Below are 26,227 nucleotides of genomic sequence, written 5' to 3'. Positions count from 1 at the left end.
TGAGTCGTGTCAATACTAATATGTGTCGGGGTGTCGTGCTGGCTTCAGTTTAACGTTGGTGTAGACTTTCAGCCGCTATAACAGCAGGTTAACGGTACTTCACGACACGGCCATGTTTGTTCCTACCAGTGTTATAACATCGTGCGCTGGCGTGAAGGACACCGCGGACGTGTTCGGCACTTTAACATTGTTGTATTTACGTCGAGGTTGTTGACATTATTTGGATTACTCGACGCTTATGCTGCTATTTCAGCGGTTTAAAACGTAATTCAGAACTGTAGTTAAATGTTCTGTAAACCTCACTAGGAAGCTAACTGTACACATTTGAGCTGCTGGCATCTTCTTCGTTATTTATGTACTTTGTGAATATTTTATTGTGCTTTGGATGAGTTACGTCAGCGGGACATGACGTGTTCGGGAAGTCAAATAACTAGTGAAGGACTGCACTGCTGGGTTTTCTTCTGTAACTGAGAGAGAGGCTGAAGACGATGAGATGTGCAGTTAGCGCTGCTCTCCACCAGAGACAGAGAGACAGCTCCACTTGTTGTCGTTCAGGGAGTTTTGAAGCGGAATTACATTACTTTTCTCAATTAGGGGCATGATATTTAAGAAATTATAAACTTTTATCAGCATCATATGAATCTTAACGTGTCTGTAATTATACTTATCATGTTTCTGCTTCCTATTGGACGACAGCGTACCACGTGTCCGGAAATAAACAAGCAGGCGAATCAGTTCCCGACCCATCAGTGAGGCTGGCTGTGTGGAGCATGCCATCCTGTTCTCCGGCTGTGTCACGTTATCGCTTCTCGGCCTTTTGGCTAAGATCAAGTGTAGTATCTGTTCTTATCAGTTTAATATCTGATACGTCCCCTACCCGGGGACCATATATTAAATTGATTTTTGGAATAGGGAGATGGAATAGGGGCTTGCTCCGTCCACTCCACGCATCGACCTGGTATTGCAGTACCTCCAGGAACGGTGCACCCCCTCAATGTGTTGAAAGTTATATGTGATGAACTGCTAAGAGCTCTGCTAGATGTGGAACTGTTTGTCTCACTGAGTGACAATGTTCAGATTTTCTCACCCATTTTGTTCAACACATTGCTGAGTTCACTTTTCTCTCCACATTTTAGGAAAAATGTAAAACATGTATTTACATTGATCCAATTCGTAGTCTAAATCTGTATATATACATATATATATATATATCTATATATACGTATATATATTCATATATATATTAATTAGGGCTGGGCAAAGCTGAAAAAAATTAATCGCGATTAATTGCATTATGCGCCAAATTCAACAATGAAGTAAAAAAATAGTGTATTGCACGCTTTTATTTTAAAGTAATGTTACCAGAACAATATAACAGCACTCTGGAGCAACAGCAAGTTAACATACACACATATATAGTTTATAAATATTTTTTCTGAACAGGTACTGTTCAGTAGTTTGAGGGACAAACCACTCCTTCTTTGGTCCATTTTCAGTTTGTTGCTTAGCTTAAATATGTTAAAGACCAGCAATTAATTAACTTTATACAAAAGCAATAAGTGCCTTTCATGTGTGTGTGTGTGTGTGTGTGTGTATATATATAACACATATATGTTGTATTAAATACATACAACCAGGTAAAAAAAAAAGTCAGATGAGAACCACGTCTCATGTACAATGATGACCTGGAGGCAGCAGCACAGTTTACAAGAGGCACAAACAGCACAGATACAATACAGGATAACAAAGGCATACAAATAATAGTACAATAAAAATAAAAAAAAGAGGCTAAAAACAACAACATAGACATTTCATTAAAAAATAAATAAATAAAAAGCGTGGATTATTAGTTCACCAAGTGTACAAGTCTAACACAACTCTCTGTTGAGCTGTTACTCTTTAGTTGGAGGTACATGAATACAGCTGCTGAGTTTAGCTTGGCTTTTCATATGGAAACGCAGCATTGCATTGTGGGAATTGTACCCATTAAGTACAACGTAAATAATCTTTGTAACCAAATTCCACATAACTTTGCTCCACATTATCGTCCTGTAGGTTATCAGACCTCTCATAGTGTGTATTTGTGGGTAATATCTATATTGCTAGCTCCATCAGCTAACATGGCATGTCTGTGAAAGACTCCCTGACCTCGGACGTGTACAACTCATACTTACCTGGTAAGGGACATACCATGATCAAGAAGGTGGTTCACCCAGGGCGAGGCTTGGCCATTGCACTTCGGCTGAGCTGACCTCTGCGAATTCCCCAAATGTGGGAATCTCGATTGCATAATTTCTGGTAGTGGGGGACTGCGTTCGTGCTCTCCCCTGATAATGTGTGGAATATAAATTAATCATGATTAGCAAACTAGTTCCTATATATACTGTTAACAATCTGAAGCGTGTTGTGGGAGTTATGCTCTGATAAAGTGGTGGGTGGTTGATTAGCCTGGCATTGATTGATTTAGTTTCAGCAACACGGTGGTGGATAGCTCCAACTAAGAGCGTCTTAGGAAGCTTCTTTGACGGGATCTTAAGAAGGCAGTTAAGAACGCGTCTAGAAAACACTCGTATCTTAGCGCTCCATCTTCGCCAAACCTTCTTACAAGCCTTGTTAAATCTTTAAGAACGATCTGCGAACACAAGTTTATGTAAATCTCGCAAACAAAACCGCTCCATTGCTACATCAGTACTATTGCACATTCTTCCTGTTCATATAACGACCCAAAAGGCTGTAGTTCAGTTCCCGACCCATCAGTGAGGCTGGCTGTGTGGAGCATGCCGTCCTGTTCTCCGGCTGTGTCACGTTATCGCTTCTCGGCCTTTTGGCTAAGATCAAGTGTAGTATCTGTTCTTATCAGTTTAATATCTGATACGTCCCCTACCCGGGGACAATATATTAAATTGATTTTTGGAATAGGGAGATGGAATAGGGGCTTGCTCCGTCCACTCCACGCATCGACCTGGTATTGCAGTACCTCCGGGAACGGTGCACCCCCTCAATGTGTTGAAAGTTATGTGATGAACTGCTAAGAGCTCTGCTAGATGTGGAACTGTTTGTCTCACTGAGTGACAATGTTCAAATTTTCTCACCCATTTTGTTCAATACATTGCTGAGTTCACTTTTCTCTCCACATTTTAGGAAAAATGTAAAACATGTATTTACATTGATCCAATTCGTAGTCTAAATCTGTATATATACATATATATATATATATCTATATATACGTATATATATTCATATATATATTAATTAGGGCTGGGCAAAGCTGAAAAAAATTAATCGCGATTAATTGCATTATGCGCCAAATTCAACAATGAAGTAAAAAAATAGTGTATTGCACGCTTTTATTTTAAAGTAATGTTACCAGAACAATATAACAGCACTCTGGAGCAACAGCAAGTTAACATACACACATATATAGTTTATAAATATTTTTTTCTGAACAGGTACTGTTCAGTAGTTTGAGGGACAAACCACTCCTTCTTTGGTCCATTTTCAGTTTGTTGCTTAGCTTAAATATGTTAAAGACCAGCAATTAATTAACTTTATACAAAAGCAATAAGTGCTTTTCATGTCTTCTGTTTAGTTTTTCTTACTCAGTGAACAAAAATCCAGTCTGTGTTGTCTTGAACAAAATATTTATAAACTATAAATGTGTGTATGTTAACTTGCTGTTGCTCCAAAGTGCTGTTATATTGTTCTGGTAACATTCCTTAAAAATAAAAGCGTGCAATATATGTATGTATATATATATATATATATGTATGTGTGTGTGTGTATATATAACACATATATGTTGTATTAAATACATACAACCAGGTAAACAAAAAAAATCAGATGAGAACCACGTCTCATGTACAATGATGACCTGGAGGCAGCAGCACAGTCCACAAGAGGCACAAACAGCACAGATACAATACAGGATAACAAAGGCATACAAATAATAGTACAATAAAAATAAAAAAAGAGGCTAAAAACAACAACATAGACATTTCATTAAAAAATAAATAAATAAAAAGGGTGGATTTTTATTTCACCAAGTGTACGAGTCTAACACAACTCTCTGTTGAGCTCTTACTCTTTAGTTGGAGGTACATGGATACAGCTGCTGAGTTTAGCTTGGCTTTTCATATGGAAACGCAGCATTGCATTGTGGGAATTGTACCCATTAAGTACAACGTAAATAATCTTTGTAACCAAATTCCACATAACTTTGCTCCACATTATCGTCCTGTAGGTTATCAGACCTCTCATAGTGTGTATTTGTGGGTAATATCTATATTGCTAGCTCCATCAGCTAACATGGCATGTCTGTGAAAGACTCCCCGACCTCGGACGTGTACAACTCATACTTACCTGGCAAGGGAGATACCATGATCAAGAAGGTGGTTCACCCAGGGCGAGGCTTGGCCATTGCACTTCGGCTGAGCTGACCTCTGCGAATTCCCCAAATGTGGGAATCTCGATTGCATAATTTCTGGTAGTGGGGGACTGCGTTCGCGCTCTCCCCTGATAATGTGTGGAATATAAATTAATCATGATTAGCAAACTAGTTCCTATATATACTGTTAACAATCTGAAGCGCGTTGTGGGAGTTATGCTCTGATAAAGTGGTGGGTGGTTGATTAGCCTGGCATTGATTGATTTAGTTTCAGCAACACGGTGGTGGATAGCTCCAACTAAGAGCGTCTTAGGAAGCTTCTTTGACGGGATCTTAAGAAGGCAGTTAAGAACGCGTCTAGAAAACACTCGTATCTTAGCGCTCCATCTTCGCCAAACCTTCTTACAAGCCTTGTTAAATCTTTAAGAACGATCTGCGAACACAAGTTTATGTAAATCTCGCAAACAAAACCGCTCCATTGCTACATCAGTACTATTGCACATTCTTCCTGTTCATATAACGACCCAAAAGGCTGTAGTTCAGTTCCCGACCCATCAGTGAGGCTGGCTGTGTGGAGCATGCCGTCCTGTTCTCCGGCTGTGTCACGTTATCGCTTCTCGGCCTTTTGGCTAAGATCAAGTGTAGTATCTGTTCTTATCAGTTTAATATCTGATACGTCCCCTACCCGGGGACCATATATTAAATTGATTTTTGGAATAGGGAGATGGAATAGGGGCTTGCTCCGTCCACTCCACGCATCGACCTGGTATTGCAGTACCTCCGGGAACGGTGCACCCCCTCAATGTGTTGAAAGTTATATGTGATGAACTGCTAAGAGCTCTGCTAGATGTGGAACTGTTTGTCTCACTGAGTGACAATGTTCAAATTTTCTCACCCATTTTGTTCAATACATTGCTGAGTTCACTTTTCTCTCCACATTTTAGGAAAAATGTAAAACATGTATTTACATTGATCCAATTCGTAGTCTAAATCTGTATATATACATATATATATATATATATATATATCTATATATACGTATATATATTCATATATATATTAATTAGGGCTGGGCAAAGCTGAAAAAAATTAATCGCGATTAATTGCATTATGCGCCAAATTCAACAATGAAGTAAAAAAATAGTGTATTGCACGCTTTTATTTTAAAGTAATGTTACCAGAACAATATAACAGCACTCTGGAGCAACAGCAAGTTAACATACACACATATATAGTTTATAAATATTTTTTTCTGAACAGGTACTGTTCAGTAGTTTGAGGGACAAACCACTCCTTCTTTGGTCCATTTTCAGTTTGTTGCTTAGCTTAAATATGTTAAAGACCAGCAATTAATTAACTTTATACAAAAGCAATAAGTGCTTTTCATGTCTTCTGTTTAGTTTTTCTTACTCAGTGAACAAAAATCCAGTCTGTGTTGTCTTGAACAAAATATTTATAAACTATAAATGTGTGTATGTTAACTTGCTGTTGCTCCAAAGTGCTGTTATATTGTTCTGGTAACATTCCTTAAAAATAAAAGCGTGCAATATATGTATGTATATATATATATATATATATATATGTATGTGTGTGTGTGTATATATAACACATATATGTTGTATTAAATACATACAACCAGGTAAACAAAAAAAATCAGATGAGAACCACGTCTCATGTACAATGATGACCTGGAGGCAGCAGCACAGTCCACAAGAGGCACAAACAGCACAGATACAATACAGGATAACAAAGGCATACAAATAATAGTACAATAAAAATAAAAAAAAGAGGCTAAAAACAACAACATAGACATTTCATTAAAAAATAAATAAATAAAAAGGGTGGATTATTAGTTCACCAAGTGTACGAGTCTAACACAACTCTCTGTTGAGCTCTTACTCTTTAGTTGGAGGTACATGGATACAGCTGCTGAGTTTAGCTTGGCTTTTCATATGGAAACGCAGCATTGCATTGTGGGAATTGTACCCATTAAGTACAACGTAAATAATCTTTGTAACCAAATTCCACATAACTTTGCTCCACATTATCGTCCTGTAGGTTATCAGACCTCTCATAGTGTGTATTTGTGGGTAATATCTATATTGCTAGCTCCATCAGCTAACATGGCATGTCTGTGAAAGACTCCCCGACCTCGGACGTGTACAACTCATACTTACCTGGCAAGGGAGATACCATGATCAAGAAGGTGGTTCACCCAGGGCGAGGCTTGGCCATTGCACTTCGGCTGAGCTGACCTCTGCGAATTCCCCAAATGTGGGAATCTCGATTGCATAATTTCTGGTAGTGGGGGACTGCGTTCGCGCTCTCCCCTGATAATGTGTGGAATATAAATTAATCATGATTAGCAAACTAGTTCCTATATATACTGTTAACAATCTGAAGCGTGTTGTGGGAGTTATGCTCTGATAAAGTGGTGGGTGGTTGATTAGCCTGGCATTGATTGATTTAGTTTCAGCAACACGGTGGTGGATAGCTCCAACTAAGAGTGTCTTAGGAAGCTTCTTTGACGGGATCTTAAGAAGGCAGTTAAGAACGCGTCTAGAAAACACTCGTATCTTAGCGCTCCATCTTCGCCAAACCTTCTTACAAGCCTTGTTAAATCTTTAAGAACGATCTGCGAACACAAGTTTATGTAAATCTCGCAAACAAAACCGCTCCATTGCTACATCAGTACTATTGCACATTCTTCCTGTTCATATAACGACCCAAAAGGCTGTAGTTCAGTTCCCGACCCATCAGTGAGGCTGGCTGTGTGGAGCATGCCGTCCTGTTCTCCGGCTGTGTCACGTTATCGCTTCTCGGCCTTTTGGCTAAGATCAAGTGTAGTATCTGTTCTTATCAGTTTAATATCTGATACGTCCCCTACCCGGGGACCATATATTAAATTGATTTTTGGAATAGGGAGATGGAATAGGGGCTTGCTCCGTCCACTCCACGCATCGACCTGGTATTGCAGTACCTCCGGGAACGGTGCACCCCCTCAATGTGTTGAAAGTTATATGTGATGAACTGCTAAGAGCTCTGCTAGATGTGGAACTGTTTGTCTCACTGAGTGACAATGTTCAAATTTTCTCACCCATTTTGTTCAATACATTGCTGAGTTCACTTTTCTCTCCACATTTTAGGAAAAATGTAAAACATGTATTTACATTGATCCAATTCGTAGTCTAAATCTGTATATATACATATATATATATATATATATATCTATATATACGTATATATATTCATATATATATTAATTAGGGCTGGGCAAAGCTGAAAAAAATTAATCGCGATTAATTGCATTATGCGCCAAATTCAACAATGAAGTAAAAAAATAGTGTATTGCACGCTTTTATTTTAAAGTAATGTTACCAGAACAATATAACAGCACTCTGGAGCAACAGCAAGTTAACATACACACATATATAGTTTATAAATATTTTTTTCTGAACAGGTACTGTTCAGTAGTTTGAGGGACAAACCACTCCTTCTTTGGTCCATTTTCAGTTTGTTGCTTAGCTTAAATATGTTAAAGACCAGCAATTAATTAACTTTATACAAAAGCAATAAGTGCTTTTCATGTCTTCTGTTTAGTTTTTCTTACTCAGTGAACAAAAATCCAGTCTGTGTTGTCTTGAACAAAATATTTATAAACTATAAATGTGTGTATGTTAACTTGCTGTTGCTCCAAAGTGCTGTTATATTGTTCTGGTAACATTCCTTAAAAATAAAAGCGTGCAATATATGTATGTATATATATATATATATATATATATATATGTATGTGTGTGTGTGTATATATAACACATATATGTTGTATTAAATACATACAACCAGGTAAACAAAAAAAATCAGATGAGAACCACGTCTCATGTACAATGATGACCTGGAGGCAGCAGCACAGTCCACAAGAGGCACAAACAGCACAGATACAATACAGGATAACAAAGGCATACAAATAATAGTACAATAAAAATAAAAAAAGAGGCTAAAAACAACAACATAGACATTTCATTAAAAAATAAATAAATAAAAAGGGTGGATTATTAGTTCACCAAGTGTACGAGTCTAACACAACTCTCTGTTGAGCTCTTACTCTTTAGTTGGAGGTACATGGATACAGCTGCTGAGTTTAGCTTGGCTTTTCATATGGAAACGCAGCATTGCATTGTGGGAATTGTACCCATTAAGTACAACGTAAATAATCTTTGTAACCAAATTCCACATAACTTTGCTCCACATTATCGTCCTGTAGGTTATCAGACCTCTCATAGTGTGTATTTGTGGGTAATATCTATATTGCTAGCTCCATCAGCTAACATGGCATGTCTGTGAAAGACTCCCCGACCTCGGACGTGTACAACTCATACTTACCTGGCAAGGGAGATACCATGATCAAGAAGGTGGTTCACCCAGGGCGAGGCTTGGCCATTGCACTTCGGCTGAGCTGACCTCTGCGAATTCCCCAAATGTGGGAATCTCGATTGCATAATTTCTGGTAGTGGGGGACTGCGTTCGCGCTCTCCCCTGATAAAGTGTGGAATATAAATTAATCATGATGAGCAAACTAGTTCTTATATATACTGTTAACAATCTGAAGCGTGTTGTGGGAGAGTTATGCTCTGATAAAGTGGTGGGTGGTTGATTAGCCTGGCATTGATTGATTTAGTTTCAGCAACACAGTGGTGGATAGCTCCAACTAAGAGCGTCTTAGGAAGCTTCTTTGACGGGATCTTAAGAAGGCAGTTAAGAACGCGTCTAGAAAACACTCGTATCTTAGCGCTCCATCTTAGCCGAACCTTCTTACGAGCCTTCTTAAATCTTTAAGAACGATCTGCGAACACAAGTTTATGTAAATCTCGCAAACAAAACCGCTCCATTGCTACATCAGTACTATTGCACATTCTTCCTGTTCATATAACGACCCAAAAGGCTGTAGTTCAGTTCCCGACCCATCAGTGAGGCTGGCTGTGTGGAGCATGCCGTCCTGTTCTCCGGCTGTGTCACGTTATCGCTTCTCGGCCTTTTGGCTAAGATCAAGTGTAGTATCTGTTCTTATCAGTTTAATATCTGATACGTCCCCTACCCGGGGACCATATATTAAATTGATTTTTGGAATAGGGAGATGGAATAGGGGCTTGCTCCGTCCACTCCACGCATCGACCTGGTATTGCAGTACCTCCGGGAACGGTGCACCCCCTCAATGTGTTGAAAGTTATATGTGATGAACTGCTAAGAGCTCTGCTAGATGTGGAACTGTTTGTCTCACTGAGTGACAATGTTCAGATTTTCTCACCCATTTTGTTCAATACATTGCTGAGTTCACTTTTCTCTCCACATTTTAGGAAAAATGTAAAACATGTATTTACATTGATCCAATTCGTAGTCTAAATCTGTATATATACATATATATATATATCTATATATACGTATATATATTCATATATATATTAATTAGGGCTGGGCAAAGCTGAAAAAAATTAATCGCGATTAATTGCATTATGCGCCAAATTCAACAATGAAGTAAAAAAATAGTGTATTGCACGCTTTTATTTTAAAGTAATGTTACCAGAACAATATAACAGCACTATGGAGCAACAGCAAGTTAACATACACACATATATAGTTTATAAATATTTTTTTCTGAACAGGTACTGTTCAGTAGTTTGAGGGACAAACCACTCCTTCTTTGGTCCATTTTCAGTTTGTTGCTTAGCTTAAATATGTTAAAGACCAGCAATTAATTAACTTTATACAAAAGCAATAAGTGCTTTTCATGTCTTCTGTTTAGTTTTTCTTACTCAGTGAACAAAAATCCAGTCTGTGTTGTCTTGAACAAAATATTTATAAACTATAAATGTGTGTATGTTAACTTGCTGTTGCTCCAAAGTGCTGTTATATTGTTCTGGTAACATTCCTTAAAAATAAAAGCGTGCAATATATGTATGTATATATATATATATATATATATGTGTGTGTGTGTATATATAACACATATATGTTGTATTAAATACATACAACCAGGTAAACAAAAAAAATCAGATGAGAACCACGTCTCATGTACAATGATGACCTGGAGGCAGCAGCACAGTCCACAAGAGGCACAAACAGCACAGATACAATACAGGATAACAAAGGCATACAAATAATAGTACAATAAAAATAAAAAAAGAGGCTAAAAACAACAACATAGACATTTCATTAAAAAATAAATAAATAAAAAGGGTGGATTATTAGTTCACCAAGTGTACGAGTCTAGCACAACTCTCTGTTGAGCTCTTACTCTTTAGTTGGAGGTACATGGATACAGCTGCTGAGTTTAGCTTGGCTTTTCATATGGAAACGCAGCATTGCATTGTGGGAATTGTACCCATTAAGTACAACGTAAATAATCTTTGTAACCAAATTCCACATAACTTTGCTCCACATTATCGTCCTGTAGGTTATCAGACCTCTCATAGTGTGTATTTGTGGGTAATATCTATATTGCTAGCTCCATCAGCTAACATGGCATGTCTGTGAAAGACTCCCCGACCTCGGACGTGTACAACTCATACTTACCTGGCAAGGGAGATACCATGATCAAGAAGGTGGTTCACCCAGGGCGAGGCTTGGCCATTGCACTTCAGCTGAGCTGACCTCTGCGAATTCCCCAAATGTGGGAATCTCGATTGCATAATTTCTGGTAGTGGGGGACTGCGTTCGCGCTCTCCCCTGATAATGTGTGGAATATAAATTAATCATGATTAGCAAACTAGTTCCTATATATACTGTTAACAATCTGAAGCGTGTTGTGGGAGTTATGCTCTGATAAAGTGGTGGGTGGTTGATTAGCCTGGCATTGATTGATTTAGTTTCAGCAACACGGTGGTGGATAGCTCCAACTAAGAGCGTCTTAGGAAGCTTCTTTGACGGGATCTTAAGAAGGCAGTTAAGAACGCGTCTAGAAAACACTCGTATCTTAGCGCTCCATCTTCGCCAAACCTTCTTACAAGCCTTGTTAAATCTTTAAGAACGATCTGCGAACACAAGTTTATGTAAATCTCGCAAACAAAACCGCTCCATTGCTACATCAGTACTATTGCACATTCTTCCTGTTCATATAACGACCCAAAAGGCTGTAGTTCAGTTCCCGACCCATCAGTGAGGCTGGCTGTGTGGAGCATGCCGTCCTGTTCTCCGGCTGTGTCACGTTATCGCTTCTCGGCCTTTTGGCTAAGATCAAGTGTAGTATCTGTTCTTATCAGTTTAATATCTGATACGTCCCCTACCCGGGGACCATATATTAAATTGATTTTTGGAATAGGGAGATGGAATAGGGGCTTGCTCCGTCCACTCCACGCATCGACCTGGTATTGCAGTACCTCCGGGAACGGTGCACCCCCTCAATGTGTTGAAAGTTATATGTGATGAACTGCTAAGAGCTCTGCTAGATGTGGAACTGTTTGTCTCACTGAGTGACAATGTTCAAATTTTCTCACCCATTTTGTTCAATACATTGCTGAGTTCACTTTTCTCTCCACATTTTAGGAAAAATGTAAAACATGTATTTACATTGATCCAATTCGTAGTCTAAATCTGTATATATACATATATATATATATATATATAAATATCTATATATACGTATATATATTCATATATATATTAATTAGGGCTGGGCAAAGCTGAAAAAAATTAATCGCGATTAATTGCATTATGCGCCAAATTCAACAATGAAGTAAAAAAATAGTGTATTGCACGCTTTTATTTTAAAGTAATGTTACCAGAACAATATAACAGCACTCTGGAGCAACAGCAAGTTAACATACACACATATATAGTTTATAAATATTTTTTTCTGAACAGGTACTGTTCAGTAGTTTGAGGGACAAACCACTCCTTCTTTGGTCCATTTTCAGTTTGTTGCTTAGCTTAAATATGTTAAAGACCAGCAATTAATTAACTTTATACAAAAGCAATAAGTGCTTTTCATGTCTTCTGTTTAGTTTTTCTTACTCAGTGAACAAAAATCCAGTCTGTGTTGTCTTGAACAAAATATTTATAAACTATAAATGTGTGTATGTTAACTTGCTGTTGCTCCAAAGTGCTGTTATATTGTTCTGGTAACATTCCTTAAAAATAAAAGCGTGCAATATATGTATGTATATATATATATATATATATATATGTATGTGTGTGTGTGTATATATAACACATATATGTTGTATTAAATACATACAACCAGGTAAACAAAAAAAATCAGATGAGAACCACGTCTCATGTACAATGATGACCTGGAGGCAGCAGCACAGTCCACAAGAGGCACAAACAGCACAGATACAATACAGGATAACAAAGGCATACAAATAATAGTACAATAAAAATAAAAAAGAGGCTAAAAACAACAACATAGACATTTCATTAAAAAATAAATAAATAAAAAGGGTGGATTATTAGTTCACCAAGTGTACGAGTCTAACACAACTCTCTGTTGAGCTCTTACTCTTTAGTTGGAGGTACATGGATACAGCTGCTGAGTTTAGCTTGGCTTTTCATATGGAAACGCAGCATTGCATTGTGGGAATTGTACCCATTAAGTACAACGTAAATAATCTTTGTAACCAAATTCCACATAACTTTGCTCCACATTATCGTCCTGTAGGTTATCAGACCTCTCATAGTGTGTATTTGTGGGTAATATCTATATTGCTAGCTCCATCAGCTAACATGGCATGTCTGTGAAAGACTCCCCGACCTCGGACGTGTACAACTCATACTTACCTGGCAAGGGAGATACCATGATCAAGAAGGTGGTTCACCCAGGGCGAGGCTTGGCCATTGCACTTCGGCTGAGCTGACCTCTGCGAATTCCCCAAATGTGGGAATCTCGATTGCATAATTTCTGGTAGTGGGGGACTGCGTTCGCGCTCTCCCCTGATAAAGTGTGGAATATAAATTAATCATGATGAGCAAACTAGTTCTTATATATACTGTTAACAATCTGAAGCGTGTTGTGGGAGAGTTATGCTCTGATAAAGTGGTGGGTGGTTGATTAGCCTGGCATTGATTGATTTAGTTTCAGCAACACAGTGGTGGATAGCTCCAACTAAGAGCGTCTTAGGAAGCTTCTTTGACGGGATCTTAAGAAGGCAGTTAAGAACGCGTCTAGAAAACACTCGTATCTTAGCGCTCCATCTTAGCCGAACCTTCTTACGAGCCTTCTTAAATCTTTAAGAACGATCTGCGAACACAAGTTTATGTAAATCTCGCAAACAAAACCGCTCCATTGCTACATCAGTACTATTGCACATTCTTCCTGTTCATATAACGACCCAAAAGGCTGTAGTTCAGTTCCCGACCCATCAGTGAGGCTGGCTGTGTGGAGCATGCCGTCCTGTTCTCCGGCTGTGTCACGTTATCGCTTCTCGGCCTTTTGGCTAAGATCAAGTGTAGTATCTGTTCTTATCAGTTTAATATCTGATACGTCCCCTACCCGGGGACCATATATTAAATTGATTTTTGGAATAGGGAGATGGAATAGGGGCTTGCTCCGTCCACTCCACGCATCGACCTGGTATTGCAGTACCTCCGGGAACGGTGCACCCCCTCAATGTGTTGAAAGTTATATGTGATGAACTGCTAAGAGCTCTGCTAGATGTGGAACTGTTTGTCTCACTGAGTGACAATGTTCAGATTTTCTCACCCATTTTGTTCAATACATTGCTGAGTTCACTTTTCTCTCCACATTTTAGGAAAAATGTAAAACATGTATTTACATTGATCCAATTCGTAGTCTAAATCTGTATATATACATATATATATATATATCTATATATACGTATATATATTCATATATATATTAATTAGGGCTGGGCAAAGCTGAAAAAAATTAATCGCGATTAATTGCATTATGCGCCAAATTCAACAATGAAGTAAAAAAATAGTGTATTGCACGCTTTTATTTTAAAGTAATGTTACCAGAACAATATAACAGCACTCTGGAGCAACAGCAAGTTAACATACACACATATATAGTTTATAAATATTTTTTCTGAACAGGTACTGTTCAGTAGTTTGAGGGACAAACCACTCCTTCTTTGGTCCATTTTCAGTTTGTTGCTTAGCTTAAATATGTTAAAGACCAGCAATTAATTAACTTTATACAAAAGCAATAAGTGCTTTTCATGTCTTCTGTTTAGTTTTTCTTACTCAGTGAACAAAAATCCAGTCTGTGTTGTCTTGAACAAAATATTTATAAACTATAAATGTGTGTATGTTAACTTGCTGTTGCTCCAAAGTGCTGTTATATTGTTCTGGTAACATTACTTTAAAATAAAAGCGTGCAATATATGTGTGTGTGTATATATATATATATATATATATATATATATATATATATATATATATATATATATATATATATGTGTGTGTGTGTATATATATATATATATATATATATATGTGTGTGTGTGTGTATATATAACTCAATTTGGTCAATACATTGCTGAGTTCATTTGTCTCTCCACATTTTAGGAAAAATGTAAAACTTTTTACATTGATCCAATTTGCTGTCTAAACTTCATACTGCTCATTTCCCAAAAAAGAAAATTCTGACAGTCCCGCTTTCTGTGTACTCACAAGAATATATATATATAATCTTTATTATTTAGCAGTTTGCCATACACATACATATGTTGTATTCTATCCATTCAACCAGGTAAAAAAAAAAAAAATCAGATGAGAACCACTTCTCATTCACAATGATGACCTGGAGGCAGCAGCACAGTGCACAAGAGGCACAAACAGCACAGATACAATACAGGATGACAAAGGCATACAAATAATAATACAATGAAAATAAAAAGAGGCTAAAAACAACAACATAGGTAATTTATGTTAAAATAAATAAATAAAAAGGGTGGATTATTAGTCCATCAAGTGTAGAAGTCTAACACAACAGATGTGCAATAACTCCTTCCTTCATGAAGGTAATCATGTTCAGTCTATTGTAGAACTGTATTCTTCATGTGCTGAACAACCAGCGTTGTTCATACTCCAGACCAGTAGATGGCAGTACGTCGGTAGAGCACCTGCAGTGAACAAAGAAACAGGAAGAGGTTGTAATGTGTGAGAAGCAGAGACCGTGGGATTTGATTCTTAAACTCTGAATTTAAAATGTGGATCAAACTACTTTTGCCTGCAGTTTGACTTTGCTGCATCTCACCTGAACTCTACATTGAGCTGTTACTCTTTAGTTGGAGGTACATGAATACAGCTGCTGAGTTTAGGTTGGCTTTTGATATGGAAACGCAGCATTGCATTGTGGGAATTGTACCCATTAAGTACAACGTAAATAATCTTTGTAACCAAATTCCACATAACTTTGCTCCACATTATCATCCTGTAGGTTATCAGACCTCTCATAGTGTGTATTTGTGGGTAATATCTATATTGCTAGCTCCATCAGCTAACATGGCATGTCTGTGAAAGACTCCCCGACCTCGGACGTGTACAACTCATACTTACCTGGCAAGGGAGATACCATGATCAAGAAGGTGGTTCACCCAGGGCGAGGCTTGGCCATTGCACTTCGGCTGAGCTGACCTCTGCGAATTCCCCAAATGTGGGAATCTCGATTGCATAATTTCTGGTAGTGGGGGACTGCGTTCGCGCTCTCCCCTGATAAAGTGTGGAATATAAATTAATCACTGAAGCTGCAAATGGTTGGCTTTATGAATTATAACTTCAAACTAGTACTTATACTGTTCATAGTCAAAAAGTTGGATGTTGACTGCTGTAAAGCAGGTAATGAATTTAATATGAAATAGGATACCTCATGAAGCAAAATTTACAGGATCACAGCATTAGTCTAAATCCATTCTAGTTAAATGAATGGTGCTCTCATCCAGTGGTTCTCGGAGGTACAAGTGCCAAAGAAGGCCAAACCAGAGCTGGCAAAAATACGTCAATTTTCAGACGACTATGTTTTAATGGGATTTACATCCACGAGTTGCAACAAAGGATGGGCATTCGATGAAATTGTCTTAATCGATCGTCGGGAGAATTAATAAAGGGGGTGTGGCTTGAACCCTGTTACCTCGGGTGACCAGACGTCATCTTTTTCCTCTTGTCCTCTTTTTGATACCTAAAAAATGCGTCCGGCAGTGATTCCAAAAACGTCTGTGATTTTGCCTTGTTGGATATTTGTGTTTTCACGCCGCCAAGTCGCAACCATTCGTGTCCGTGCATTGACGACACAGACAATGACACAAACACCAAAACCATCATTTTGTGACTCCATTTGTGCTTTTAGAAATAACAGAATAAAGAAAATTACAATAACTTTCAATTAAACCATATTGCCCCACCAGACCAAAAAAAGAAAAAAATTGCAATCACTTAGAACTTTATTTTCATTGTTTTATCTGTGCAAAAAAATAAATAATCTGTAGTTACAACTAAATAGCTTATTTTGGAAAAATAAAAGCAAATTGCAGAACAAAACAGAACGAGAAAATGTGTGAGCCTGAGGTTGTATCAGTATTAGTGCGGCAGTGAGCTGCTTTCCTCTACACATCTTTTATAAACGCGGTTGTAGACTTGATACGGACACTCTCAGTTCACTCTCCATGTTGAGATGGGAATCTTTTTGCGGCTTTGAGAGACGGAACAGCAAAAAAGACGACTTCACGGAGATTGGCTTTTGGCAAAACGCCAAAAATCGCCGAGTCGCGCATGCGCAGTTTAATCTGTTAACGGCGTACCGTGAACATTTACCCGAAAGTACAGGCATTTCTCCATGTATTTATTAATGACTTAGTTTTATGTCCGTGTACTTTGTAATGTGTGAAGCCAGCAGCTCATTGTTGGAACAAGACAGAAGCACTCTGGCTCGTTTCATTTGGAGCAGGAGAGCTGCTCGGGTTCAGAGAGCTGCTCAGGTGCTCCTTGCAGGAGAGCTACTGTTGCCATCCTTAACCTGGGAGCGTTTAAACCATATAGTTGTCTGCTTTTCACGCGATATATTATTCTACGCTCTCTGCCCACTGCTTGATGCTTAGCGCTCCCTTGTGTGCGCGCACGTGTCTCTGAGCATCGGGACGGAACAACGCCACGCACAAGACGGAGAGCAGAGGACAGGAGAAGTGTTTACGCGCGACCACGTAGAGACATAAATGACAAGCTGTAGTGTCGATCCCGTCAATAAAATACGGCTGTTTAGTTTGTTTAATAACAGAAAGAGGTGTAGAGCTGTTCTATAGAAAAGAGAACCGTAAATGACGTATTGTGATCTGGCAATATAGAGAAAATTACAGGTGGGGTCTTAAGGGGGGCGCCTCGCCCCCCCTAATACAATGGTTGGGGAAACACTGATCACACTCCGCAACAAAACATGTATTAGTTTTATCGATGAAACATAATGTCACCGACGAAATTCTTAACGATCAATTAATAGATCGTCGATTAATTATGCCCATCCCTTGTCGTAACCCACCCAGACCTTTGTGTTTCTTCTGTGGGGAGAGGTAAGCCAACAGCAGTATGAAGCCAGCACACCTTGAGCGGCATCTCAAGACAAAACATGCAAATTACGTTGGTAAGCCAGCTGAGTTTTTTAAGAGGAAACTTTCTGAATTCAGGTGATCTTAAGACACGATGCGTAAAGCCTCCACGACATCAGCCAAAGCCCTGGAGGCGTCTTATGCGGTATCTTTGCTCATACTTAAAGCCAAGAAACCATACAATATAGCCGAAGACATGTTCCTTCCCCCCGCTATAGTGCTGGCTGAGACCATGCTGCACAAAAACGCAGCAGAGGAGTTAAAGACTCTGCCTTTGTGAAATGACTCTGTCTGCCGCAGAATAGACAAAATGGGAACAGACATTGGCCGTGTTTCCCAGATTCGTTAAGACATTCTTAAGCGCTAACAGCGTCTTAAGAGCGTCTTCGGAGTGCTCTTAACAGCGCTGTGAAAGAACGACGTGTTTCCCAGAGTGGGACTTAGCTTATGACGCTCTTTCACTAAGAAGGAAACGTAAGATCAGTCTGACCCACTCTTACCAGCCTTCTTAGCGACCAACGCTCACTGCAGCCGCGTCAGGGAAAGTTATATCTGACATTCGAAGGAATACTAAAACCATGCGTAATGATGAATGTGCGCCCACAGCTACAGAACACTGATGCAAGAAAACTAATAGCATGAAAAGAAAAATAACGATATAAAATAAAGAATTGCCCATGTGTTCCAGTAGCGACATAAATACAGTTAATTATCATTACTAGCTCTCATTACATTTTCACACACATTCGGCATCTACATATGAGTTTACATTAGCTATAAAAACATCAACAACCCTGTGGTATTTCACAGCTATCAGGGAAATTGACAGGTGTAATTGAACTCGGCTGGAACCTCATCCACCTGCTAGTCTATATAAAGACGTGGCTGAAGTCCACGTGAGAGACACCACGGCTGCAATACGGCATAATCTCGCTGCTAACCAACAGCGCCGCTGTGTGTGAAGCCAGATAGTTTACCTAAATGCATATTTGCGTCAGCACTTCTCCCCACTTCATGTGCTGTCCAGTCCAAGTACCGGCTTCCCCATGTGGAGATCCAACGCCTCGTCACGCTAGTGTCACCACACATCCAGGGGCCAACAGACTGCAATGTTGCCTTCAGCGAGGAGGTGCAGCTCCTGGCTGCACAGCGTTTTTACGCAGTGCGAAGCTTCCTAGAGGTGGTGGGGGACGGCACCAACCTCAGCAAGGCATCGGTTTCCCGGAGTGTGGCGCCATGCCCAGACACACATCAGAATGCCCACCACACCGGACGAGGTCCGCCAGGTCGACCATGGATTTCATGCCATGGCTGGGATCCCCCGGGTGACTGGTGACGTGGATGACACACACGCACGCACGCGCATAGCGTAATTGCACCTGTGTTTGGGGACCACAGGCTGTTGTGTGTGATTTATGCTCTGATAAAGTGGTGGGTGATCGATTAACCTGGCATCGATTGATTTAGTTTCAGCAACATGGCAGTGGACAGCTCGCACTAGAGCGTCTTAGGAAGCTTCTTTGGCGAGATCTTAAGAAGGCAGTTAAGAACGCGTTTGGGAAACACTCGTATCTTAGCGCTCCTTCTTAGCCGAAACGTCTTTCGAGCCTTCTAAAGTCCTTAAGAACGATGAAATCTGGGAAACGCGGCCATTGTGGAGCAAGTTGTGGGAAAAATTAGCGACTCTTTTTCACTCCAGCTGGATGAATCCACACGTCAGTGGAATGCACAACTTGTTGCTTTTGTAAAATACATCGATACGACAACATTTATGAGCACATTCTATTCTGCAAAACGTTGCAGAAAAAAATCAACAGGAGAGGACATTTTTAATGTTGTCAACACCTTTTTTTTGTGAAAAGGAATGAGCTGGAACTCCTGCAGCAGCATCTGCACGGCCGCAGCAGCCTCAATGACGGGCTGAGCGAGAGGAGAGCACTCAGCGCGCATTAGAGAAGAAAAGCAGGAGCACCCTGACCTGGGATAGAAAGCTTTGGAACAGCTACTACCCTTTGCTTCCACATTTATGTGAGGCCTCCTTCTCTGCAATGGCTGTGATCAAAACAAAGCAAAGAAACAGACTGTGCCTGGAGAAGAGCTTCATCACAACAGTGGCCTCCCTGCCACCAAGACTGACAAAGATCCTCAGTGAAGCACAAGTTTCTCACTAAATTGTAAATGCAAATGCATTCAGGTAAATTCAGTTGCTATATTTATTGTTGACAGTTTAATAAATCAGACACTGATGGCAGAAGAAGAGAACAATGTTCTTGTGTAGTTCATAGTTAACATGATAAACTCTGTTGTCTCTGATGTCTCTCATGGTCACTTTAGCGTTGAGTCCTGCAGTCAGCTCGGTTCTCCACTAGAGACCGCTGGAGCTCTTTTAGTAAAAATATTCTTCTCAATGAAACATTGGTCTTTGTCTCTTTTTGTGCTACAAGTCTGTTTATAACGTGGCTGTAAATTAGTAGTAGTTTGAGATGAGACCAAAGCCTATCATGTGACCAAGACGACTCCCACGCGCTGCTTTATGAATATCTTAATTCTTATAGGTGTCCTTCTTTTGTGCCTTTGTATTGTATTTATTCACCTGTAAAATGTTTAGTAAACTAGTTTTAATGAAGCTCCTCTTTTTTTCTTTTCCTTTTCCCACAAATAGCTCATTACTTTTTCACCTGCAGAGAACTTTGTCATGATCAGTGTTTGTAAACATTAATACTAATGAAAAATACAGTTTTCTCCTGAAAAATTCTTTCTCATGTTTTAAATTCCTAGGGGACTATAAGGCACCATGTGAACAGGAAGGGTTGATGGAAGGGTTGATTTGTGAAGTTTGTTTCTTTAAGATGAGATACTTTGTGGTGATTCTGTGAGGTTTTTCTCCTCTGTCATTGGTCCTATACTCTTATTCCCCTCCTGACCTGTCAGTAAGAGGAACTGTGTGCTGTAGCTTGTCTGTAAAGTCATTTCTGAACTACTTTTGCTTCTCTGCCCTTTGGCAAAACATGCAAGTGGTAATGCCAGTTATTATAATGCCAGTTTTGGTGCAATGTATCTCAACTGCAGTTGTAAATCTTTCACACAGGAATTCAGCAGACTTCTTACCTCTACTACATGTTGTCTATGTCAAACAAGAAAAGGTAAGTTGGCTTTTTATCATTATTTAGTGGTCCCTCTGATCAAAATGTTCTATAAAACAGCAAATGTGGATGACATTTGTTTGACAAGCCACCAAAGTGAGGGATGAGGATGGCTTTAGGAAATACACATGGAGGGTCCCCATCAAACAATGGCAGAACCTAAGGGCCTCTGAGGCCTGAAACATCTTACACGTGTGATAGTTGTGGGACACATTAGAGGCAACACTCACTCGGACGAGCCAAAGCTCTGCTATAAGTATGGTGAGCAGATGCACCTGGCAGAAGTGTGGAAGCAGAACATATGTTGATCAATTGGTCATATATATTTAAGAATGCACCAAAGGCAGAAAATGAAATTTTATTCAAAGGTTGCTTTTATTCTCTTTCCAACCAACCAAAAGCATCTAAGCAAACAGAAAGAGGACAAGATGAAGCAATTAGAGAGCTAACTGAAAAGGCTTGCGATAGCGAGTACTCTCCCCTTTACGATGCAAGTCAGACCAAGAGGCCTTCATCAGAATGATCCTTGTCTTCTGGATTCTCAGAGATGAGGGAAGAGCTGGGAACTTCTCAGACAGTTCTTCTGTGGAGGAGCCGACAGTCTTTCCCTCTAATTCTATTAATGAGGTTTATATTTTATCCAGAGCTCTGCGAACAACCCCTAAGAACTCACTAACATTGAAACATCTTTATTTATTTTTAATGAGAGAAGTGTTTATTTGTTAGTCTGGATAAAGCCTTTATTTTGTGGGCCAAACATGAAACGCAACACAAATATGACTCACCAAATGCCCAGATTATTATTTTTAAGACATTTTAACTTTAAGCAGGAGTCTCAACAAACCAGGCTTTGATTGAGCTGGAACCAGTGAGTCCAGTGTGCACACTCGTAAGTAAATGGTAAATGGAGCTTTTCTAGTCTTCCGACCTCTCAAAGTGCTTTAACACTACATGACATCATTCACACCCATTCAAACACTGATGGGAGGTGCCACCATGCAAGGTGCCATGTCAATTTAATCAACCATTCATACACATTCATACTCCGTAGGCGCAGCTACGGGAGCAATCTTAGGGTTAAGTGTCTTGCTTAAGGACACATTGACATGGGTTAGCGGTGCTGGGGATTGAACCACTGATCCTCTGATTGAAAGACAACCCTACTCACTACCTTCCACTACTGGTGGAAATGCTTGATCCATTATGGCTCTCTCAAAAATGATGTCTTTGTTTTATTTTGATAATTTGGTCAGTTAAGTCTTTCTCATTTGTGACAACAAAAAAAAAGCTTTCAACAAAGTGAATACAATAATGTGCGCTTCATCTTTCTCTTTGTTATTTTCTTGTTTTAAGTTTGATCTTTTATAAAATAATGTGGGTTTTCCTAACCCTAAATTAAATGGATTCATGTCATAGTAACAGAGACATTTGCTTATATCTATTTTTCAGGGCTGGGCAAAGCTGAAAAAAATTAAATCGCGATTAATCGCATGATTTTTCTGCAATTAATTGCATTATGCGCCAAATTCAACAATGAAGTAAAAAAATAGTGTATTGCATGCTTTTATTTTAAAGTGATGTTACCAGAACAATAAAACAGCACTCTGGAGCAACAACAAGTTAACATACATACATATATAGTTTAAAAATATTTTTTCTTTTTTTCTCTGAACAGGTACTGTTCAGTAGTAAGGGTCCCTGTGAGGGACAAACCACTCCTTCTTTGGTCCATGTTCAGTCTGTTGCTTACCTTAAAGATGTTAAAGACCAGCAATTAATTCACTTCATACAAAAGCAATAAGTGCTTTTCATGTCTTCTGTTCAGTTTTTCTTACTCAGTGAAAAAAGTCCAGTCTGTGTTGTCTTGAACAAGTGCACTGACGTCTGGTTGAATAAGGTAGAGATGTGAAGGACAGCTGACGGGTATCAGTGGCGGCTTTGCGCATGTGCGATTAATGTTCAATCCGGGTCCGCTGGGCTTGCAGCTCAAGCTGCAGGTAGTCTGACCGCTTTGTGAGGCGACTCGCTCGTGCGGTGCTCGTTGAGGACAGAAACTACAGAAGCATACACTTCGGGCTTAAGTCGGCAAATAGTCCAGTAATGCTACGGAAGTGCAAGGGCGAACCAACATTATTCACCATCAAAGTAAAAGCCCCAAAACATTTTTTAAAATTTTTAAATGCAGTTAACGCATGATCAAATAATTAACACCGTTAATCGATTGAAAAGTTAACACAATATTAACGCGTTAACTTTCCCAGCCCTACTATTTGTACATTGATATAAATGCATGTACAATGTTTTTAAACTTGAATAAACAATAATCAAACACAAAGACAGTTATTTAACAATATGTTCGGTAGGAGTTACATTTATACAGTGTTACAATTACAACCGGCCCTTTGAAGGAGCCCATGATGCTGATGTGGCCCGGGGTGAAAATGAGTTTGACACCCCTGGTATAAAGGAAAAGTACATTGTGTGTTTTTTTTGTGTGTGTTTGTGTGGTCAAGGTTAAATTATGTACAACTCATTTTAAATTTCACATCACAGTGGCCTACCTGGAGGAATATAGACAATTCCAACCCCGCTCGAAAAAGGTGGGACAATGCCCTATTTAAACGCATTAGGTCAAGTCCTTTCTGTTTTTCCTCGCCGCCAAGAAAACGGGAGTTGAATCCTGGCGCTTCCTTGATAACCTAAAAGGGATAAGGAGGTAAGCCAAAATAAAGAAGAAAAAAAACATCTCAATATGTTAACTTGTAAGTGCATGTACTTGGTTACTTTAACCACTTGATTGATTCATTTCTATCAAACGATAAAGTTTAGTATTATATGAATTGTTATGTCATGTCTCTTCACTCGTGACCATACGTTGGTGTTTCCTAATTAGTCAGGCCTGTGCAGCTTTGAGATGTACACGTGTGCAAAGCGATCCAGCTAACGAGTCAGAGGGAGGAGCCAGTGCCTATTTCAGCCTGCAGTGGCTGTGCTGGAGGAAACAGCATCGACACTTCTGTGTCTGCAACAATGGGGTCCAGACAGCTATTTGTGTTGGGGTTTGTGCTTGCGTGTGTCAGCTTCAGTGCTGCTAGATTCCTCAGAACGAGAGCACCAAACTACCTGGGAGTTGAAGTCGAGCCAGCAGCAGCTGCGCCTGAGAGGGGGCCCTCCAGGGAGCCCTCCAGGAAGTCGACTCAACAAGCTGCCATGTTTCGGGCTAGGCAGAACCAGCCGGTGGTGGACTCGCTGTCCTGGAGGTTTCCAGAAGATCCAGTGGATTTGGTGACGGTGAGCCCTGTCAACTTTGAACTGCGACGACCAGAGACCGACAACCGCGTTGCTGTGAGGTGTGGGGAAAGCAGGATCCAGGTGGAAGTGAGCCAGGACTTGCTGGGCCTTGGCAAGCTGATAAACCCAGAGGACATCACACTTGGTGGCTGTTCCCCCACTGAGATCGACGACTGGGCTCATGTGCTGGTCTTTGAATATGAGCTGCACAACTGTGGCAGCAAACGAGTGGTGAGGCTTTAGTTACTTTAATGCATTGGTATTGTGCTGTCAGTCAAATGTTAATTAGTAACTCTCTTTCTCCACTAGATGACTGAGGATAACTTAATTTATGCCTTTGCACTGATCTACGACCCCAAAGTGTCTGGCAGGAGTCACATCACGAGGAGCCAGAGTGCCGTCATTGGTGTGGAGTGCCACTATGCGAGATGATGGACAGCTGCATGAGCCTTCAACAACCCGCTTGAGTTAACAGTGTAGACATTAACTTGTGTTAAAGCAAACTACAATAAACGCGTTAACGTCTCAGCACACTGGTTTACTCTGCTCTTTGCCCGAAACCCAACGAGACACAAACTCGTGCCTGATTGTCCTAACTTGGTCAGACTCTGATGCTCTGAACCACAAAGCCACAACATGACAATGAAGGGACACACAGTAGCTACAAAAACCCTAAAAATTACTACAAACCACAGACAAAATCTACAAATGCAAGTTATGTGGATGTATCATGTGAGCAGAGTGGTCGTTCTGAAACCACAAGCGAGCCGGTTCAATCTCTGGTCTCCCCATAGTTTGCATGTTGAAGTGTCCTTGAGCACGACACTGAACCTCCCTCCCTAGTTGCTCCTTGGGTGCTTCACTAGGTGTGCATTACTCCATCTTTACTAATAAACTGTACATGCACAATTTACTGTAAACTGGAACATTTGCATATTCCAGAAGACTGACGTCACTGGTAGTCCTGATCAAAACCACAGCTTTAGAACACTCAGGGGCCAGTTCACTTATAGAGTCCAGCCTTAGAGAAGACACGAGTTGTTAGGTCTTCAGCAATCTTCAGTTATCATGGGTATCATATTTGGAAAGCTCTTCAAATCTGTGGAGGAGTATGTTGTCTCTGAAGCAGTGAAAAGCAACAGAAGATTAAAACCCACAGGAGAACGTAGGCAACTCCATCCTCTGTGACAATGAGTTTCGGTCCACTTCAGGGGACCATGGTAAGCTTTATTCTCATATGTTAATTGGAACAAGTTTTAAAAAAGAACTACCCATTCTAGTATAAATGACAAACTATTTAAGAGACATTGAATTGAATAAACTTGTATAGTATTATAAATCATATTTTGGATTACGTTATTATCCAATGTCATGGAAATACTGACGCTTTTAGTGGCGACTGTGGCTCAGTGGTTAACATTCCAGTCTTTCAATCAAAGGGTTCGAACCGGCTCTACTAATCCATGTCGTTGTGTCCTTAAGCAAGACACTTAACCCCGAATTGCTCGGATGGATCTTTTGAATTCGCTGTGTGAACTTATTTTTAAATAGAGATTTACGTCACTAGCTCCTATCTCGGACGCTGTCAGCTATTAGCCAAGACCGGACATAGCCGACGACAGACGGCATTTTCATCGGCGATCGCCAGAGAAGTGTAAGTAGTTTTACTCTATAAGATTGTTAAATTATTTGATATGTAGATCTATAAGATTGTTAGATTATTTGATATGTATAAAGTAAAACTACTTACACTTCTCTGGCGATCGCTGATGAAAATGCCGTCTGACGTCGGCTATGTCCGGTCTTGGCTAATAGCTGACAGCGTCCGAGATAGGAGCTAGTGACGTTAATCTTTTGCG

The 26,227-nt window shown here is 39.7% G+C and overlaps 1 protein-coding gene and 14 non-coding genes across 22 annotated transcripts in view; all 15 read left to right on the top strand.

Annotated features, from left to right (window-relative positions):
- LOC137790092 (zona pellucida sperm-binding protein 3-like) overlaps positions 1-24,866 on the top strand; it is a 31,846-nt gene extending 6,980 nt beyond the window's left edge. Inside the window, exons 2-5 of one of the 8 annotated variants that reach the window (XM_068584041.1) lie at positions 19,797-20,128; positions 21,023-21,077; positions 24,302-24,599; positions 24,678-24,866. In XM_068584041.1, the coding sequence (XP_068440142.1) occupies positions 20,113-20,128; positions 21,023-21,077; positions 24,302-24,599; positions 24,678-24,800 (492 nt within the window). In that variant the 5' untranslated portion in view covers positions 19,797-20,112 and the 3' untranslated portion in view covers positions 24,801-24,866. Of the gene's footprint in view, positions 1-19,796; positions 24,600-24,677 lie in introns of all 8 variants that reach the window. The other 7 variants (XM_068584042.1, XM_068584038.1, XM_068584036.1 and 4 more) reach the window with 7 other exon arrangements.
- Positions 802-992, top strand: LOC137791194 (U2 spliceosomal RNA). The gene has a single exon (XR_011077990.1). It is a non-coding gene; the product is annotated as a U2 spliceosomal RNA (small nuclear RNA).
- On the top strand, positions 2,167-2,330 carry LOC137791192 (U1 spliceosomal RNA). Its single transcript, XR_011077988.1, has one exon. It is a non-coding gene; the product is annotated as a U1 spliceosomal RNA (small nuclear RNA).
- On the top strand, positions 2,809-2,999 carry LOC137791200 (U2 spliceosomal RNA). Its single transcript, XR_011077996.1, has one exon. It is a non-coding gene; the product is annotated as a U2 spliceosomal RNA (small nuclear RNA).
- On the top strand, positions 4,352-4,515 carry LOC137791187 (U1 spliceosomal RNA). Its single transcript, XR_011077983.1, has one exon. It is a non-coding gene; the product is annotated as a U1 spliceosomal RNA (small nuclear RNA).
- LOC137791205 (U2 spliceosomal RNA) lies at positions 4,994-5,184 on the top strand. Its single transcript, XR_011078001.1, has one exon. It is a non-coding gene; the product is annotated as a U2 spliceosomal RNA (small nuclear RNA).
- LOC137791224 (U1 spliceosomal RNA) lies at positions 6,554-6,717 on the top strand. Its single transcript, XR_011078017.1, has one exon. It is a non-coding gene; the product is annotated as a U1 spliceosomal RNA (small nuclear RNA).
- On the top strand, positions 7,196-7,386 carry LOC137791204 (U2 spliceosomal RNA). The gene has a single exon (XR_011078000.1). It is a non-coding gene; the product is annotated as a U2 spliceosomal RNA (small nuclear RNA).
- LOC137791219 (U1 spliceosomal RNA) lies at positions 8,757-8,920 on the top strand. Its single transcript, XR_011078013.1, has one exon. It is a non-coding gene; the product is annotated as a U1 spliceosomal RNA (small nuclear RNA).
- Positions 9,401-9,591, top strand: LOC137791203 (U2 spliceosomal RNA). The gene has a single exon (XR_011077999.1). It is a non-coding gene; the product is annotated as a U2 spliceosomal RNA (small nuclear RNA).
- On the top strand, positions 10,944-11,107 carry LOC137791191 (U1 spliceosomal RNA). The gene has a single exon (XR_011077987.1). It is a non-coding gene; the product is annotated as a U1 spliceosomal RNA (small nuclear RNA).
- On the top strand, positions 11,586-11,776 carry LOC137791202 (U2 spliceosomal RNA). The gene has a single exon (XR_011077998.1). It is a non-coding gene; the product is annotated as a U2 spliceosomal RNA (small nuclear RNA).
- On the top strand, positions 13,146-13,309 carry LOC137791208 (U1 spliceosomal RNA). Its single transcript, XR_011078002.1, has one exon. It is a non-coding gene; the product is annotated as a U1 spliceosomal RNA (small nuclear RNA).
- On the top strand, positions 13,790-13,980 carry LOC137791201 (U2 spliceosomal RNA). Its single transcript, XR_011077997.1, has one exon. It is a non-coding gene; the product is annotated as a U2 spliceosomal RNA (small nuclear RNA).
- Positions 15,891-16,054, top strand: LOC137791197 (U1 spliceosomal RNA). The gene has a single exon (XR_011077993.1). It is a non-coding gene; the product is annotated as a U1 spliceosomal RNA (small nuclear RNA).
- Positions 24,867-26,227: the final 1,361 nt, after the last annotated feature.

The sequence above is a fragment of the Clinocottus analis genome, unplaced genomic scaffold (assembly GCF_023055335.1).
Source record: "Clinocottus analis isolate CAN_PGR_092001 unplaced genomic scaffold, fCliAna1.0.p SCAF_2, whole genome shotgun sequence".
NCBI lineage: Eukaryota > Metazoa > Chordata > Actinopteri > Perciformes > Cottidae > Clinocottus > Clinocottus analis.
The sequence above is the reverse complement of the archived record's forward strand: the minus strand, read 5'-3'. Positions and strand labels throughout refer to the sequence as shown.